The following is a 20684-nucleotide window of genomic DNA, read 5'->3' as shown; positions in this document are numbered from 1 at the left end:
TGGATATCATGCTACCCAGAAGCTGATACTGTTCATCGGGTTGTTTCTGTAAAGAGACAATCATGTGTGGGAGAGGCCAGGGGGACGCCCACAGAGTTCGCGAGTTAAACAAGTCGATGGATCCTGCGAGGAGGTACTTAGGATGAGAAGGTGGCCTGCATCGAAACTTGCCTGGGCTTAGAGTCGTAAAATGGGCGAGGCGACGCACCTCCCCGGCGTATGCCTCCAATGACTGACTGACTGAAAGGTGAAAGGTTTATTCAACGATGCTGCGGTAGGAGAGAAGCATGCAGTTTACAGGTTCAGAAGATAATCAGCGTGTAATTAGTGATGAAAGATAATTATATTCCCATGAATATTGCCACCCACTAATAAAGGGACTAGATATATTTAATATACCTTACTGAAGCCATCAGGAAATGCCTGTCGCGGCTGCACGGCTCGTTCAATATCCAGATGATGGAAGGAGAGAGAATTGTGTTCGAATGTCTTAGAAGCAAAGTTCACCATGTCTCTTGAAACGTCGACGCCGACCACTTGCTCCACGCGTGGCAGCAAAGGCATCAAGAGGTTGCGAGTCACGTCTCCTGAAAAGATAAATAATTTATCATCCCACAGCGGAGCTGTATTGCGTTTTGTGCTTCAGAAATAAAAACGGCTGCGTTTATTTTCCTTATTAATAAATGATAAACGTATATGGGTTGGTCTTCCCATTATATCATGAAATATATGAGAGAATGAGGAATTAATAAGCAAGAATTCACACACACACACACACACACACACACACACACACACACACACACACACACACACACACGCCGATTCTCGTTTACAGACCGGCGTAGCAAGACCAGCTGAAGGAGCTGGACATAAGTGTGCTTGGCAGTCATAGGGCAGTATGGGAGACCCAAGCTGCCAGACGGAATACTCACTTATGTTGGCGGTGTAGCAGGATAAATAGGGATGAAATGGAACGTCTTTGTGCGCATGCGCTGATTTGCGTTACCAGATATACAATAATTATCAAATAAATACGATAAACTGGCGGTTTCTACGATAAACGACAACGTCCATACGATATTCGATAATTTAGTTGATTTTATGCGATAATTGATATGCTATTATGATAATACTACTTTGAAAAAAATCTCTTAAAATATTCTATAAATTATTTGAATTAAAGAATTGTATCATAAAATATTAGTCATATATATATATATATATATATATATATATATATATATATATATATATATATATATATATATATATATATATATATATATATATATTTACGTCTACGCCTCTAGCGCCGGTAGGCTTGCTTGAGGGGCCTGGATGGTGTTCGGCCCCAGCCCATCATGGCGGAAGCATGTGTTTATAGTGGCGCCATCTAGATCGCCATATATATATATATATATATATATATATATATATATATATATATATATATATATATATATATATATATATATATATATTACATACTAGACTGTGATGTGGCGTGAATAACTATCCCACGAAGCGGGTAGGTCTGATACCCGTATCATTCCCCTGCTACCGCGGGCCGTTAGCGAACATCTTTGTGCAACAAGCTGTAGCTCAGGAGAATTAGTTGAAAATACGGTGAATCGGGAAAAAAAATGTAGAAAGCTGATTTTTTCAGGAAAGATGCCCTGTGGTCTGTCTAGTAACATTGTACAAAGTTCCCTAAAATCCAGGGTGTGGAAAATTCACAATCCAAGATGACCGTTGATGACACCAGAAAAACACAAAAAATGTAATAACTTTGTTACTATTCATCAAAAAAAGATTATTTAGGGGTCTAACCCCATGTATTTGTGGGCAAGGAGTGTAAATATACCGTTAGAAATTCAATCCAAGCTTTACTTTCAAATCAGATAGACCTCAAGGCATCTTTCCTGAAAAAAATCAGCTTTCTGCTTTGCTTGTCTGACTCTTGCTGGTGCCCCTGTCTTGTCTAGACGAATGGTAGTTTGATTAGGTGTTGTCTAGAATACGGATTTTCTGCTTGCCATCAATTACTACTTATTACAGACACCAGGTTGTCTGAGTGGAATGGATATCAGTCAGTTTTGCTCTGTTCAAAGAATGCTCCTTGCCAGGGAGTGTGACATGAGTAGCATTATGAATGAAGAGGTAGTTCAGCAGCTGACTCATATTTTACATGATCTCATGGCAGATGTTGCTAGACAAAGTCGTACAGGCAAGTTATGGATCCAGTATTTAAAGCAGGTGCAAGTAATTATGCTCTTTATCAGAGCAGAGCGCACAGGAGACTGGCATTTGCATCTTCATGCTGTGAGTGAAATGATCCCGATATTCCATGCAGCAGGCCATACTGCTTATGCTAAATCATCACGTCTGTATCTTGACTCAATGAAGAAGCTACCTGAAATCATGGGTGAAACTGAATTTCTAAATTTCTCCAAGCATGGTTACTTTACAATACGGAGAAGTGATACATTTTGAAGTGGGAATTTTACAGACCAATAATTGAGCAAGAACTCATGAGATTATTCAAGACATCTGGTGGACTGACTCGTGGTAGGGGAATAACTGATAGCACTGTGACCAAATGGGTCTTTGTAACTCCAAAATGTGTTCCTCTCTGCAATGCACTGGAAAACTTCTGTGGTGTTCATAGCAGCACATCAGACCAGCATACTGATTTACGTCCATCCAGAACAGCACGTGACAGTCAGGATTGTGACACTTTCATTAATTGGCTTTCTACACATTCCCCATTCTCATATCAAGGGTATGAATCTCTTGCCTGTATTTCCACTGGTGAAGTTGCTAATACTGCAGCAAATGCTGATGAATCATACACAGTGGGGAAAGCTGGAGCAGAAGCAATGACAGGACACAACTATGCTGATCAGAAAATAAAGCGAAAAAACAGGGTTTTGTCAATCAGCAGCGCTAGGTCTCAAGTTCCTATAAGAGGACAGAGTGTGGAAGTCAACGCAGCCGTTCTTTTCATGCGTGTGACATGTATTATGAAGCATCATAATGAAATGCCGGACTTCCTTTGTTATGAATTTGAGACCCACCCTCCCTCCCTTTTTCATCATGGGATGATGCGCAAAAACACCAAAAGTGTCCTTGCCATTATGCTGAAGTCAAAGGTGAATGACCAGTTACAGATCCCCGAGAACTCACAATTCATTATTGATGGTGGCCACCTCTTACACAGTGTAACTTGGCCATGTGACGCTACATATGGAAAGGTGTGTGACACCTATGTGACACATGTTCTTAACATTATGGTATGGGTTCAACAATCATATTTGATGGATACGACTGCACCATATCAACAAAAGCACTAGAACAACACAGCTGGGCAGTCCAGAATGCATCTGCAGATATTATATTTGAGGTGGACATGGTACCTACCACCTCCCAAACGTCATTCATGGCAAACAGTAAGAGCAAGCAGCGGTTGATTGGTATACTCATGACAAAATTAAAGTCTAATGGTGTGAACTGTAAGCAGAGCACTGCAGATGCAGATCATCTCGTTGTAGCCACATCACTGACTGCAGCAGCTGGTGACCATGAACGACCAGTTGTAGTTGTTGGGAAGGATACTGATTTGCTGGTGATGCTCACTGCCCAGGCAACTAGAGATATGAACATTTTCATGATGTTTGAACGTGATCCACCATCAGTTTACAGCATAAATGCTATTCAACAGGCCATCAGTCCCAACCTTAAAACCAATCTCATGTTCCTACATGCTATAACAGGCTGTGATACTGTTTCAGCCTTATACAATGTAGGTAAGAGGAAGGCAGTGTCCATTATTGAAGGCAGGAACGAATGGGGAATGCTGGATGTGTTTCATCAGCCTTCATCAAGTCATGAAGAGGTGGCAAGAGATGGAGAACAATTTTTGTTAAAACTGTAAGGGGCAGTTCAATCCACCTCTCTGGATATGCTTCGGTATGTACTGTACATGAGGCAGTTTGGTAGAAAATCTGTGTACTCAAGTGGAGTCAACTTAGAGAGCCTTCCACCAACATCAGCTGCCGCCAAATATCATTCATATCGGGCCTACTTAGCAGTGCAGCAGTGGTCTGGAAATGAGCTGGCACCTACTGAATGGGGATGGAAAGTACAAGATGGCAGGTTGCTTCCAGTTGCAACAGACCAACCTGTGGCACCTGATCGGGTGTTGCGAATGATCTCATGTGGCTGCAAAGTAGGATGTGGAAAAAAATGCAGTTGTTACAAAGCTGGGCTATTTTGCACTGAAATGTGTTCCTCGTGCATTGGGAGGACATATAACAACAGCCAATCCATAGATTCAGATGAGGGTTGAAACTAGAATTGTGTTGTAAATATTATGACATAAATGTACTCAGATTTGGTACCTGGCAGACTGGACCAATGGTTTCTTTGTTGTATTATTTGCTTCTTGTTATATATGCTGTATGGATATGCTCTTCCATGTATTGTATGGTTCACAGTTTGTAGCGGTTAGCATCCTACTGAAATTGGATTTGGTTAATTTAATCTTGTGCCATTTTTGTGAACCAGATAACTAATGGTAGTTCTGCAATTTGGCAGAATAATTTCTTGAGACAGCACATGATTATTTTGAAAGTAAAGCTTGGATTGAATTTCTAACCGTATATTTACACTCCTTGCCCACAAAAACATGGGGTAAGACCCCAAAATCATCTCTCTCTGATGAATAGTAACAAAGTTATTACATTTTTAGTGTTTTTCTGGTGTCCGGTCGACTCATCAACGGTCATCTTGGATTGTGAATTTTCCACAGCCTGGATTTTAGGGGACTTTGTACCATGTTACTAGATAGACCTCAAGGCATCTTTCCTGAAAAATCAGCTTTCTACATTTTTTTTCCCGGTTCAGCACTAATGCTCTGGGTTACTGGGCCAATACGTGCCGTGGGCCGCCGCCGTCAAGGTCACGTCCTGTTTCTCCCTCGCGGCGGTAGGAGCCTAATCGTTTTCGTATTTTTATAATGTCAGAGATCGTTGGCAAACATGTCTGAAAGTTCAGAAAATAAAACAAAAGACATTGGAGAAAAGACCTGCAGTAGTGATTTTTCGAAGGAAAAAGAAGATATGAAAGCAAAAATATAGATGTGTGGGAAAAATAGTATCCTTGATTACAGCCATCAAAGAAAAGTTCCTTTAAGGCCTTGTGTCGTGTGTGTTGAGTAGAAAATTCTGCTCAAAGAATCTCATGAAGTTGCATGATACGAGCATGAAGCACAAGAAATTGTCAGCACTTTCAGCATAAGAGAAAAATCTGAGCTATTTGAAAGTGGTGAACTGAAGAAAAGCAAAAGTGATGCAGTAAAGACAGCAGACTTGAGCTAACAGCTTTCACGGTAGAACATAATGTATCTTTTATATCTGCAGATCATTTGTGTGATATAGTGAAGGACTGCTTTACTGATTCAGCCATAGCAAAGGAATTACGCATGAAAAGAATGAAATGCAACAGTGTTTGTACGAAAGTCATGGCGAAATGTTATCAAGAAAAAATTGGCAGATAAATTAAGGAATGCAAAGTTTAGAATCTTGGCGTATGAGTCAACAGACATCTCAACCTCGCAAAACTTGTTTATAATGGTACGGTTTGCAGATGCAAGTAAGTTGCAAGCTAATTTTAGAGTCTGGTGCCAATATTCACAGCTGAATCCAAAAGGGGTGCAACGTGAAGAAGAGTATTCTCTGCAGTTTTGGAGACACTAACTTTAATGTACCTGTTGCTAAAATTATTGTTTTTGGATCTGATGGCTACAGCACAATGATGGGGGAGCACAACTCCGTTGGCAGCAGATTCAGAGAAGTCTGTCCTAGGATAATTATATGAAATGTATGTCATTCGGCACATTTCGTTTAACGTCCGTTTTCACTCTTCCTGAGCAGTTGGACGCTTTATGGCAGCGTGTAGATGGGCCGAGACAGCGGGCCTGGTATATCTATAACTTGAATCACAGGCCCTTTGGGAAGATGAATGAGCACTGCCTTGCCAACATATTTTTTGGTGGTTTTAATGCGGCAGGGAAGGCTGGCATGCCGTAGGACGGGAGCTGCGGTCTCTCTAACTACCCGGGCGAACTGAGGCGGGCCAGCGGTGATGATGGCGTCACTTAAGATGCTAGCGAACATGATAAGAAAATAATAATAATACAGTACTAACGACAATAAATTGATAACAATGGACGTAATACTAAAACACAAGTCCATATTATCATAGGTCAACCAATTCGCCGTAAGACTTCTTGACGAGACCTGCCGTTACCCTGAACTACGCTACCAAAGTATATGAAATTTCCCAAGATATGAGTGCCTTTACCACAGGCATGAAAAGACACTATTGTTACATCTAGCAATTCTCCAAACACCTGTACCTTGGTATTGGCCTAAGAGACCTGGAGTCCTATGGGCTTCGCCTCCTCGAAATCCATCACCAGAACCTCCAGCGACACCGCAAGGATTATTGCATCATTGGCAAAAACAAGGCCAGTGATCCTGGTATTGCCAACAGATCCTCCAGAAAATGCTTAGTACCCAGTCCATACAAGGTTTGAAAAGTGATAGGCCAAGGACACTGCCCTGCCTCATTCCCGCGTTCATGGGAAAGAAGCTGGACTGCGTACGTTCCCCCCCTTGACATACACTTCACAGCACTCTCAGTCCCAAGATACAGGGCAGTCAATAGACTAACGGTCCTTGCAAAAATCCCACGGAGTCGCAGGAGATCCCAGAGTGCCGCACGAAACACTGAATCAAACGCCTTCTTGAGATAGACATACCCTTCAAGCATCCCCTGTCGAAACTCGCGTCGCCACTCCACCAGTACGCAAAGCGCCAGGATATGGTCAGTTGTCAACTGACCAGGCGTGAATCAGGACTGTTCAGGTCTCTTAAGATTTAGCAGCTGGTTTCGTATCCGGATGAGCATTACTTGGGCAAGCTCCTAGCCTGGCATACTGAGCAGCGTAATATCATGGTAGTTGTTGCAGTCCTGGTGATCCCCTAACCCATTCCAGATAACCGTGAGAATAAATTCATGAATTTTAGAGCAAGCCTGTTGTTATTGTATCGTCCAGGAGTTTACTGTACCTCAAAATCTCAACTGGAAACTTCACATCTCCTCTCTCACTAAATCAGTTTCCTCGAGGTTGGGCGTTCTCTGTCGTCTCCGCCAGTTCTTCTCCCCCGTACAGATGTTTTCCATTTACAGGGGTTTTGTCCGCCTTCGTGTGGAGTATCTATCTCACGTGTGGGGGGGGGGGAGCTCCACTCACACAGCCCTTCTGGACAGAGTGGAGTCTAAGGCTCTTCGTCTCATCAGCTCTCCTCCTCTTACTGATAGTCTTCTACCTCTTAAATTCCGCCGCCATGTTGCCTCTCTTTCTATTTTCTATTGATATTTTCACGCTGACTGCTCTTCTGAACTTGCTAACTGCATGCCTCCCCCCCTCCCGCGGCCCCGCTGCACTCGACTGTCCACTCTAGCTCATCCCTATACTGTCCAAACCCCTTATGCAAGAGTTAACCAGCATCTTCACTCTTTCATCCCTTACACTGGTAAACTCTGGAACAGCCTTCCATCGTCTGTATTTACTCCTGCCTATAGCTTGACCTCTTTCAAGAAGAGTGTATCAAGACACCTCTTCACCCGAAATCGACCTCTCTCTTTCGGCCACTCTATACTATCTTCTGTTGTGGGAGTGGCAAGTAGCGGACTTTTTTCTACCCTCTTTTTGTTGCCCTTGGGCCGGCTCTTTTAAAAAAATTATAAAAAAAGACGTACGGTGGAAATTATTATTTCGGTTTGTATTAGGAACTGATACTCGAATACAAGGTGTGAACTTGATTGAGAATCCTTATCTGAGTGGTGTGTGCCTGCGTGAGTCTTGTTTTAGATGTGTGTAACTTTAGTTATATGCAACTGCGTTTCACTGAATATGATTTGTTTATGAATATGAAAGTGAATATGAATTAATATGAATGTTTATGTTATGTTTTGATGCTTCCTTTGTTGTCTGCCACTGACGAGATGTGCTGTGTGTAATAGTTTCATTTTTTAAATGAATATAAAGGAGAAATATTTTTCCTTGTTTGATCCCCGGGCATAGTCTTCCTAAAATCTTAAGCATGGATCACGATCACACCGATGGGGCCGCTATAAACATTTGCCTGGGCAATACCAGGCTGGAGCCGACCATCAGGCCCCACCAAGAAAGTCTGCCGGCGCCATAGACAAGAAAAAAAGAGGTTCCACTTCCCTACCACACACTTGATTCGCAGACCATGTCTAACCGCAGCCAATAACCAGAACAATTTCCTTCTTGCCTCCCACGACACACACCTAGTCACGGCCCGTGTCCAGAATGATAGTGTCGGTTTTTCCTACACCATCACACACCTGAGCCACAGCCCACGTCCAGGACAGCTTCGCCCTCCTCCCGCCAGGACATCTGCGGCAGGTACTCGCTCAGGACCAGCAGTGCATCTCGTCGCTGCATGGCGTTGGCAGACACGTACAGTTGGGCGTCCTCCATTTTGTTTAGCTTCCTGTTGGTAAAAAGTTGTATGTTAAGTGCGCATGCGTGTGTGTGTGTACGTGGGTTATTCACCCATGTTCTGATCAGTGAGTTGAACTCGTGATTGCCATTCAGTACCCTTCAAGAAGTTTTTCCGGAGCTCATTGGGCCGATCAGTTGCTACGGCTGGGACCTCACATATTATACATCCTGTCTTCATTGTTCAAGGGGGACAGAAACTATCTCGATCAAAGAAAAACCTTTCGAGCTGACCAAGGCGCCAACCTCACCCTGCCGACTGCCAGATGAGCGCGATATTTGTGTGTGTGTGTGTGTGTGTGTGTGTGTGTGTGTGTGTGTGTAGTTCCCCACGGCGTGATCACGAGTTGGACTCGAAATCACCAGCAGGTACCCTCCCGACAAGAGCAAGCTCATAGTAGTCGATCTCTGGGTACTGCCAGGACCTCCACACACCACACCCCCCATCTCCCTTGCTCAGGGGAGGACAGTAACCATACCTTGTCAGAGGAAAAATCCCGACCTGAGCGGGGCTCGAACTTTCGCCTGTCAGGCCGCGAAGCCTGGCAGAACAGAGGTTTTAACCCCTGAACTACAGAGCAGTGTGTGTGTGTGTGTGTGTGTGTGTGTGTGTGTGTACTATACAGTAATAAGACTAACCAAGGGTAAATCAAGAAAACTGTAGTATCTGCAACACACCTCCAATCAAAGAAGACAAAGGTGCCTTTAAACTGCTTTTGAAGGTGTACTTTGTGGAAAGAAGAAATTAAAAACCAAAGAGGGCTTTTCCCGAGTCCACGTAGTGAAAGTGGAGGAGTGATGCTGCATGTTGTCTCTTCCGAGGTTGTCCGTAGAGGGGGGGAGGGGTGAATGGAAGCATACGATTAGCAATTATATATTAATACCTGTACTATAAAATAGGAAAAGATAACAAGCGAAGCCACATTGTAGTGGTTCATTAAAGTAGAGGAGATAAGTTAATTATGAGAACTATCTTTCTCCCTACTTCGTTTATAATAGTCATATAATTAGAAGTTCCCCCAGTTTCTCCACACAATAGATTCGTACACACACACACACACACACACACACACACACACACACACACACACACACACACACACACACGATTCTCTGTAATAATACGGTAGTTGTTGCAGTCCTTGCAGTCCCCTTTCCCTTTCCAGATAGGGACGACCTACCCTCTCTTCCAGTCAGGAGGAATGGTACCAGATTGCCGTTCGGCAGTCAAGACCGCACTGATATTTCAGATACCATGTGCCTTTTCACCCTTCAACCTTGCCACAGCCTCTCTGACATTGTCATGATGTGTGCTTTTATCAATGGGTGGATTATTATCCGCTATTTTCAGTTCAGCAGCTGGAAGCTGCCCGCTCGGAGGTATTCCATGTGCAGGTGTTCAAAGTACTCAGTCCATGCCTTCTGTTCATCCATGTCTGTCTGACATGCTGTTCGGATAGCGCTCACCTGGGAGGTAAGCTCGGAGCGGAGCCTCTACAGGGCTCGATAAGCAGTCGGAGGTGATTTGCACTGAGATGACCCTGAACATCCTCTGCTGACCTCTGACATACCTTTTTCTGTCTCTCCTCAGGATACCTCTAGTCCTATGTGACAGAGCCCTATATCACTTTGTAATATAAATTTTGTTCCTGGATGGATTGTGCGTTTTCTTAATTGCATATATTATGTAAGAATGGCCATTATTCATCTCAAACTTTAGCTTTGTAATCTGGATATTAAAATTTAGCAATTAACCTATTTTCTACTTAAAAACAGACCAGTTTTGATTCAAAATTTTACATGTATTAATACTAAACAAAGAGGCTTAAAAGTGAGTAGATTTTTAAGATTTGCGACAGTAATGTAAATTACTTTAAAGAATCAGCCCCACCATGTTTTCGTTATACGTTCCTTGGTAGCTGCGTTCAAAGTCCAGTATAGCTTGGTGGGAGCACTCGCCCTGCTCCTCTGAGTATGCTCCCATATTCCCCTTGAATTTATCAAGAAGAGTATGAAGGTTATGTACTTTCAGGGACATCCTGCAGCCTATTTTGCCGTGGTTCTCCACGAAAGACTCAACCAGATCCACTCAGTTTACGGCCTTGTGGTTGCCCAAGAAGCCCTTAACCACACCAATGAAGCTGTCTCAACTTTTCTTTCCTTCCTACTGAGCTTCTTGGAGAATTTTGTTCACTTCAGGATCTTCTTTATTTGTGGTCGAACGAAGACACCAGCCTTTGGAAAGAAGTCTCTAAGGTATTTGAAAGCTGCAGATTCCAGATGAATAGCTGTGACATTTTGTTTAATAAGACTCAATTTAGGGGGCAATGGTGGAAGTAATGCTTTCTGGGGATCCACTAGTGGCTCACATTTGACATTGTGCCTTCCAACAGAGAACTCAGTCCGTTGTGGACTATGATAGTGAACTGCGGTTCCCCTACTTTTACAAAGGAAATATAACGGGGAAACTTTGTAAAGCCTCCTTGGAGACCCATCATTAATGCTTCCATTTTGAAGTCTCCGATAACCTCCCAGCCATACTTATCATACTTCAAGGTTTCTAGAAAGGTCTCGACACTGTTGTATTCCTCTTTGAGGTACAGTTAATGACTCAGGGGTAGAAACGGATACACATTCCCGTTAAAGAGCAGTACAACTTTCAGGTTTCTGGATGAGCTATCAATGATGAGGCGCCACTCATTTGGGTAACAGGCAATTCCGATTGCCTTACACAGACCGGTTACATTGTGACAGAAGCAGAGCCCATCTTGACAAATGTTAAGCCTGGATGCCGCTTGTTGCACCATCTATCGGACTTAAGAGAAACTAAACGGTGAAAACGTAATTTTGCAGGGGTAACTAAGTATTATAATTTGAAATTATATCTGTGTCTCAATTCATTTTCATTAATTAAATATAAAACGCGGAGGCGGATAATGATGCTGAGCTTTTGTTGTCTGAAAAGGTGAATGCGGATCGTAATGCGGATATTATTTTCAGTGCGGAGGCTCCGCGGAGGCGGATGTCCGATACGTCACTCACTACTCCTCACCACATGACACCACAACAGTCGGTCATCTCATTTATCCCAATGGATTTTTTCGGGAAGTAATTTCAGTGTTATCTCTTGCCATTCATTTTTTGGAAGTAGTTGTTTTCGTGGCCAGTAAACATGTTGACTCTAGTTGCTTAAACTAATCACTCAATCATGTGAAAACTATTGTGATATGTTGCGGATAAGACGGACACCTCAAAAAGCATTCGAGGTATAATGGAACTCTAATAACACACACACACACACAGAGAGAGAGAGAGAGATTACTATAGATTTTCACCTAAGTCACCGGTGGTCACCAAAATAGTTTTTGGTAAATCTTAGGAATAGCGGCTCCTAGCGGGTGCGCGTTTAGGGCACGGTGTGGTGGTAATTACAACATTTCTAGCACGTACGACGGGGTTTTGACAAGCGGACAGGCGTGTTTATGCCACAAGGGGTGTATTTTTCCGCGCGGGCTCTTTCCTTTCTTCACCCCGGAGCTCGCAGTCTCATCGCCCATCGACTTAGAAGAAATCGTGAGGCCATTGTGGAAAAATACACCCCTAGTGACAAACACGCCTGTCCGCTTGTCAAAACCCCGTCGTATGTGCTATAAATGTTGTAATTACTACCACACCGTGCCCTAAACGCGCACCCGCTAGGAGTCGCTATTCCTAAAATTTACCTAGTTTTTTGCTAAATTATAATCTGCTATCAGCTTTCTGAGATCCATTAAGAGGTGACAGCTTACTGTTTTAGCAGCAATGGGTTGTTATGCTTTGTGGAAATGGGTTACCATCCCTAATGTTACGGTAGGATTCTTCAGGTTAGTCATGTGTCATAACAGCTATATCATAGTGCAAACTGCCATTGAATCAAGATGATGTTTTCAGTTATTTAAGATTATGACTTCATTTATAAGTAATTAATGAGAATTTCAGCCATGGAAATATTTGATAATTATTTGAAATGGCTGCATTTTGATTCCGCAATTTTTTCACTCATCTTCTCATAGTTGTTTTCCTGTGAGACAACTGTCTCCATATGATAGAGCCTCACAGTTTACAGTTGCAGTCACTATTTGTTAAGTTAGCCACGTTCCGTTGATTCATAAATATTCTCAATCCACTAAGTCGCCATAGTTTATTTAGCAGCAATAGGTTATTATCCTTAGTGGTGATAGGTTACTACTCTTAAGTTGAGCTGCGGCTCTAAGATAGTGTCATTTACCCTGTACTTCACAGCACAAGGTTTCCAAAGCAATAAGATGATGTTTCTCACTTATTTAAGACACTGACTACAGTATTAATTCTGAGGAATTTATGAAAATGTCAGTTATGGAGATTTTTTTTATATATTTTCTTGATATGGCTGTGTTGTAATTCTGCATCTATTTCGCCCTACTGTTCTCATCGTTGCTTTTTGGTGCGACAATTATATCCATATGATAAAGCATCATAGATTACCAAGAAATGAAGTCAGTGTCTCTGGAATACATCATTCAGGTCAGGCCAAAATCTACCGGAAGGTTATGTAAGATTGTGCAGGTTAGGTTCGGCTAGGCCCCCTTCCTATCTTTCAGTTCAAAAAAGTTAAAGTTGGGGGCATATGCTATAGCTGCAATAGCATTTATGTTCTTCCATTCATCACTCTGTCCCTCAGGCACTGTTATATTGTACTTTTGTTTAAATTTTCCAGCTTGTCTCTTTTTCAGTTCACATGTTTTCTGAACACCTAACTTTAATTTATTTTTATCCTAATTTCAACATGACAGCATTTATTATTATTTTTTTGTGCTAATACATTTTGCATGTCTTTCCAACAGGATGTGGAATTCTTCTGAGTCTTAAGATGCTTGTCACAGTGAGGTACCTGGCCACAAGCAATTTCCTCCTCACTATAGCTGATTGCATATAAATTGTAGTCATCAGGTAGCAGGGCTATTGGAGAAGTTGTCAGCTGATATATCTGGTATCCTTCCTACATATAAATTCCTCTATCAGAGGAAGCACACCATGTGTCCCAAAATAACATAAACATAAGAACATAAGAACGCAGGAGTCTGCAAGAGGCCGGTAGGCCTGTACGAGGCAGCTCCTTTGACCCTAAGCTCCCGTGTATCTAACCCCACCTAACATCGCTGTCCTGAATTTATCTAGTCTATTTTTGAATGTGACAATTGTATTGGCACTCACCACATGACTGCTAAGCCTATTCCACTCATCCACCACCCTGTTAGTAAACCAATTTTTGCCTATGTCCCTGTTAAATCTGAATTTATCCAGTTTAAACCCGTTACTTCGTGTCCTACCCGGTTCTCTTACCAACAAAACCTTATGAATGTCTCCCTTATTAAAGCCCTTCATCCATTTATAAACCTCGATCATGTCTCCACGCACCCTTCGCCTTTCTAGAGAATGCAAGTTTAACTGTTTGAGTCTTTCCTCTTATGGCAAGTTTCTCAACCCCTGAATCATCTTAGTCATCCTCCTCTGCACCGATTCTAACATTTTGATATCCATTCTATAGTAGGGTGACCAGAACTGAACCGCATAGTCAAGATGAGGTCTAACTAATGCTAAATATAGTTTGAGGAAGACTTCGGGGCTTCTGTTGCTTACGCTCCTCGAAATAAATCCCAGTACCCTATTAGCTCGATTTCTAGCTTGAGTGCATTGTGCCCTTGGACGGAGATCAGAGCTCACTAAGACCCCTAAATCCCTCTCGCACCCAGACCTACTTATGAGTGTCATTTAAGCAATAGTTATGTGAGGGGTTGTTCCTACCTACACTCAGAATACTGCACTTCCCTACATTGAACTCCATCTGCCATTTATCCGCTCAGTCATATAATCTATTGAGTTCACCTTGGAGAATACTAGCGTCCTGATCCGACTCAATTACTCTACCGATCTTGGTATCATCTGCAAATTTACTAACATCACTACTAATTCCTGTGTCTAAGTCATTGATATAAATAATAAACAAAAGTGGACCTAATACCGAACCTTGTGGGACCCCACTCGTAACACATCCCCAGTCAGATCTTTTACCATTGATTTGCACTCTTTGCTTCCTATTGCTAAGCCACGCCTTGACCCAGTTCAAAACTTTACCCTCTACTCCGTGAGCCTGTAATTTAAGCAACAGTCGTTGGTGAGGAACTTTGTCAAACGCTTTACTAAAATCAAGATAGATTACATCATAATTTTCATCTCTGTCTACCGCCTCAAATACTTTATTGTAGAAGGACAAGAGATTGGTGAGGCATGACCTACCTTTTGTGAACCCATGCTGCGAGTCGTGAATTAAGCTATGTTTCTCTAAAAGGTTTATGATGTTGTTGGTATGGCAGGAGTTATGGAGAGTTTCAGGTCGAGGTTGGACTACACCAAGGATCAGCCCGCTCGTTCTCAGTAGTGATTTTTTTTTTTTTTTTTTTTTTTTTTACGTCGTTGCCTGTTGCGCCGGTAGGCATCTTCCTGGTGGGGCCTGATGGTCGGCCCAAGGCTTCTTCCAGGTGGGGCCTGATGGTCGGCCCAGCCCGTTCTGGCGCAGGCGAGTGTTTATAGTGGCGCCATCTTGCATTGGCTCAAAACTACCCACATGCTGTCCTGAAGACCACCCATCAACCCGGACTCAAGAGGAAGCCGTCCAAGCGAATCAAGAACGAGTTCCGGGGGGCCTTCAGGACAGCATGTGGGTAGTTTTAAGCCACTCGGCGGTGACTGAAAAATCCGAGTGGTAGCGTGGGGATTCGAACCCGCGTCGTCCATCGCGCGGTGAATGTGGGCCCAGTACGCTACCAGTTCGGCCACCGCCTACCCATAAATGGACAGACTGACGAAGGAAGTCAGGCAGCAGTCTCCGTGGACCATGATACTAGTGGATGACTTTGTGATATGTAGTGAAAGCAAGGAAGGAACTGAAAAAGAACTAGATAGGTGGAGGTATGCACTGTAGAGCTCAACTCAGGTACCTTGGTTACATGTCCATTTTGTACTTTAAGCGCTTTTTCCCCAATCATACATACCACTAAGAACACAGTTACTTTTGACAATCTTTCCTGATGTTGCAGGGGATAGGTTGTAAAGCATTTCTGGAGTTTATTTTTATTATGGATTGAGGACCAAAATTATAGCATCCATGTCTTTGGGCAAGAACTGCTTGATATTGTCATATGAATAGGATCTTTCTTGGTGCGCCTGAGTCTTTCTCTAGCTTTTATACTGTTCTTCTGATATCGATCAAAGAGTACATCAGCTCTTTCTGTTCCCTTTGACAATGACATAATTATTTTCAATATCGTTTCAGCTAACTCTCCAAATGTTTTCATAGAACTTGCAGAAGCAGCAGCAGCAATAGTGCACGGGTATGGAGCATGATATCAAATACTGTGCATGATGTATCTCCCAAATCTTTTTCTATCTCATGAAGGAGGATGTACTTGTTAGTTCATAAGTTAAAAGTTTATCAATGGAATACCCTCGCTTTCTATCTACCTCTATTATCCTCTGAGCATTAGATTTTCTTTTGCTACATCAACACTTTTTACTTCAGTTTTTCCCTTCAAAGCCATTTTCTTTGACAAAGGATGAAGCAGTTGCTTGGACTTTCGTTTGAAAACTTGATCACGAAAGTTATTATACTGCTTACGTCCTTCAGTGATGCATTTCATATTAAATTCTATGTACCTTTGCTTCTGGCAAGTGCTTCCCTGTTGCAAAGTTAATAACTCGTTCCTGGTCTGTTAGAACAAATGGGTTATACCTATCAGTAATAAAATTAACCATTTTCATGACACACTGATTATCCTTCTATGTTAAAATGTCCGAAAACTCGTGATGCAGGACATACTCATTCTTTGCAGTTATTCCATAATTTTTTCTATGGAGCATGTTTATTGAATATGTATCATGATTGATTATGTCTTGAAGAGCTACAGCTTCTTTTCTTCTTGTCATACCAATTATGCCACCTTGTCCTTTTGCAGGCTTGTTGTAGCACATCTCCAATCATTGATCCATACCGACACTACTAAAATTTTTCTCTCCATGCTGAACTACAAATCCACCTCTCACAAATAACTCAAAGACACTAGGATGGCTTTCTTCCCGCTTCAAGCAATCTTCATAGTAAACTGAGCCCCATCTTGCAAAAATTTATCTTGCCAAAGAACAGTTAATAGCACAAAAACTGTGCTAAATCGGGGTCGCATGACCCTCCAACACCCCCCAACAATTTATATTATGCAACTCATGAAAATGTTGAAACGTAAAGATGGCGCCACTATAAACACTTGCCTGCGCCACAACGGGATGGGGCCGACCATCAGGCTCTAATAACTAACGACTAACTAACGGTTACAAACGGGTTACTAACGGCTAACAATTATTATTATACAATGTCTATAATGCATGGGTAAGCCAGGAAAACAACTTGAAGAGAACAACAACAACAACAACACTAAGATGGACAATATGTTGCTCGGCGTCTGCGACGCCGATAAAAATAATAGTAAGGCTCTTTGAAATGCAGACCTATGGAGCTCCCACTTCTCCTCTCTGTCGACTCTTATAATGTCCCTCAGTATAGGGAAGAGCTCATAAAGAAAAGTGCTCCAATAGGAAAACACTTTAGACTTTTCTTTACCTGTCCTTACAAATATATTGAAGTTTGCATTGAAATCCTGCAAAATATGGTATTCAATTTGGGATTAATTCACAGTACAAAAAATATAAGAAGCGAATCATGATGAAAGTGGTCCCAGACAGTGTAAAAAAGTGTTTTGAACAAATTCAGTTCTCTGTAGTTTTTAGCTAGAAACAACCGTTCTCGAGATACAGAGAGTTTTCGATGTTGGTCAATTTGGGCCCGGCGGCCATCTTGGCAGCCATTTTGGAGAAAATCTCCCCATACCAGATATGCGTTATCCAACCTAGAAATAAGCCCTAGACACCAGAAAATCATTTTATGAAAAGAACAGTTGTACACACTTCCGTGCCACGGTCACCTTCTATGTGGCTCCTAGACTATAAGAGCGACCTAGTAGAGTAGACCTACTTCGAGGCTATTCTTCTTTGTGGTTAAGTATTCCTAGTTCAAGGTTTTATCATTCTATTTTGTATTATTACCCAGTTTTGTAAATTCATCTTAGTAAATCTTTAATTATATTATTGTCTCCTTTCAATTATCCCTTTCCTTAGTAGTTCAAAGTTACGGTAGATTGGCCGGACGGCACATAAGAAATTAATTACTTCACGTCCTATCATAATAAGTTTCCACGCTACCAAAGAATTTCTCTAAAATCTCACTGACTGAGTGTTAGTTTATCGCCATTTGAAGTTTTATTCTATTTCTCTCTGTGTTGGCAGTCGAACGACTGAACGCAGGGTGCCCGGTGGTGGTGTACCAGGAGGAAACGCGACATAGTTGTGTGCATGCGCTGCTGTCTCAAACACACGCACGAACACACACACACTCGCTCTCTCGTGGCGGTGGGTGCCTCTCCTGAGAGCGCATAACCAAGGCAGGGGTTTTCTATCCTGCTTAGCCTACTTAATTATAACATCACCACTCTATCCACGACTGTGTGGTGTATTAGAAGTAAATGTACTATGTTCACTAATTCACAAATGCGACAATTTTTTTTATGCAGGAGTAGGCGATCAGTATTTAGTTTATTGAACGAGATAGCCTACTGTTATATTTGTTGTTTTATATCGTTCAGCATCCAATATTAAAACGACCAAAGCTGTACAATATATAAACAGTAATAAAGGAATATAACGGTGGGTTATGTTGCTACATAAGAAACTATTTATAGCCTAGTCCTGAAAAAAATTATCTCTCTCTCTCTCTCACACACACACACTTTTTTACTTCAAGCCTATTAACCTATCTCGGTGTTTTTACTAATCTCATAACTATATTTTTTTTTCTCTACATTATGTTAACGAGAGAGAGAGAGAGAGAGAGAGAGAGAGAGAGAGAGAGAGAGAGTAATTTTGAAGTGCTGTACCATAATTTATAATAAATAATAAATGAATATTATCATAAGTTATCTCGCTATATACAGAAGCTATTAATTGATAAACTACTCTTGAAAACTCTCTCTCTCTCTCTCTCTCTCTCTCTCTCTCTCTCTCTCTCTCTCTCACACACACGCACACATTTCATTACTTCGACCCTATTCGGCTTTCCGTATTTTCCACCCATCCACTGTTAGGCGTTAGTGATTACACACACACACACACACCGTCTCCCACGTTAAATTATTGTAGAGAAATATATGAAAATGTTGCGGGATGAGTAAAAACATGGAAAGCTAGCCTAATAGGATTGAAGTTACAAGTTAAAATATTGATGTGTGTGTGTGTGTGTGTGTGTGTGTGTGTGAGAGAGAGAGAGAGAGAGAGAGAGAGAGAGAGAGAGCTTTTCCCGTTATATCTATCACTATTATTGTTATTATTATCAGTTGTTGAAGTAGTAGTAGTAGTAGTAGTAGTTGTAGTAGTAGAAGTAGCAGTAACTCATCCGAGTAAGGAAGTTGCTATAGCAGTAGTAGGCTATTTTCCTCCCTCAGTCTTATCTCGCTCATATCTTCCCTTCTACCATCAAATCTTTTTTTGCTTTCTTGTCCACCCCCACCACCCCTTTTTATGTAATTTGCCCTCAACGACGCGATGAAGGCGATAAATCCCTTATTATATTGTGGTGTATGACGGGGAAATGAGCGTTTTCTTACATTGTTGCGTCTGACCAAAAACTAAGCCTTATCGTGTCGGCTGTATGTTTTTCTCATATAGTGGGTATCTTTAAAACTCAGAATCTGACGAAAAATAGGCAAGCATGCTAATTCTATGACTTTAAACAGAAACAAAGCTTTATCTTTCGTATTTTGTCGACCCAGGCCAATGGTCTCAGGCAAACACTAGGACGAGGCGAACCTCATTTTCCATATAGACACTACACCTAAGGTGGAATCTACTACCATTTACTGTATTATACGTAGAATTAGACAATTAGAGCTTCCTGATGAACTCAAAATCCGGCGAAAATTCGAATGACATTTTACAACTTCACCTGGGTTCTTTGAGTCCATCACACTCATCACGTTCCACAACGTCATCCGTCCCCTGAAATGTTAAGGACAATAGGAGACATTCCATCGGGTCCATAAGTCTTCTAAGGAATGAGGCCAGAGAGAGCATAGGAAACCTCGTTCTGAAAAGTTGGAGGGGGGATGATTAGGAAGAAAAATCCCTTCAACGTCCGCAGAGTGTAACTTTTATAAAATGTTTGAGCGAATAGTTCAGCTTTAGAGAAAAATGTAACAGCTGTGCATCGGGACCAAGTAGAAATAATAAAGATGAAGCCGTAAAATTGTTAGAGATATTTTTGACAAGGTGCCATAAGTGTCTGGAAGAATAAGAAAAATCAAGGTTTTAATACTCTCTACTAATGAACGAATTTTTGGTGAGTCGAGGAATAGATTCAGCACGATTCCGGGCAAATAAGATCATGTTTAGCAGGACTACGAAGTCTAAGGTACCTTTTATGAGCTGGCTCTCTATCTTTTACAACACGAGAACAAGTTTGATTGAACCAGGACTTTTTTGCCCGAGGAGTAAAGAAAGTACGTGGAACGTGTGCCTTTATTCCAGAGACAATCACCTCAGTAATTTGCTAACCACACACAAAGGGGTCTCTCCTGGAAGCACAAATCATTCACGGGAAATCACAAAAGTACCTCCTCAGGTAATACCACCGACCTGAAGGGAAATGCGAAGGAAATTTAACTTGGCCAATTAGCACCGAGAAGCCCCTCCCCCATACTGGCTAACCTCCGCCCCCCTTTCGCCGGATTGGCTGTTCATGACGTCGTGTATTGTTTCAAAGACATGTAAAGGACCCCATACACGCTCAGGCGGCCTATCCGACCGGTTGAATTCAGGCCGGCTTGTGTCACCCACACACTATTCATTCCTGCCTCAAGGCAACAGCTCAGTTCTAGCGAGACACCTCGGAGTGAAGATCAAGTCC

The 20684-nt window shown here is 42.0% G+C and overlaps 1 protein-coding gene across 1 annotated transcript in view; it reads right to left on the bottom strand.

Moving 5' to 3' along the window:
• Positions 1–20684, bottom strand: part of LOC127003709 (juvenile hormone acid O-methyltransferase-like) — a 75880-nt gene that overhangs the window by 38248 nt on the left and 16948 nt on the right. The window contains exons 2-3 of the mRNA XM_050870644.1: positions 8446–8594; positions 400–587 (exon numbers count right to left, since the gene is read on the bottom strand). Coding sequence (XP_050726601.1) covers positions 400–587; positions 8446–8581 — 324 coding nt within the window. The 5' untranslated portion in view covers positions 8582–8594. The remainder of the gene's footprint in view (positions 1–399; positions 588–8445; positions 8595–20684) is intronic.

This window comes from Eriocheir sinensis, chromosome 26 (genome assembly GCF_024679095.1).
Source record: "Eriocheir sinensis breed Jianghai 21 chromosome 26, ASM2467909v1, whole genome shotgun sequence".
NCBI lineage: Eukaryota > Metazoa > Arthropoda > Malacostraca > Decapoda > Varunidae > Eriocheir > Eriocheir sinensis.
Note: the sequence above shows the minus strand (reverse complement) of the source record. Positions and strands in the feature narration are given on the sequence as shown.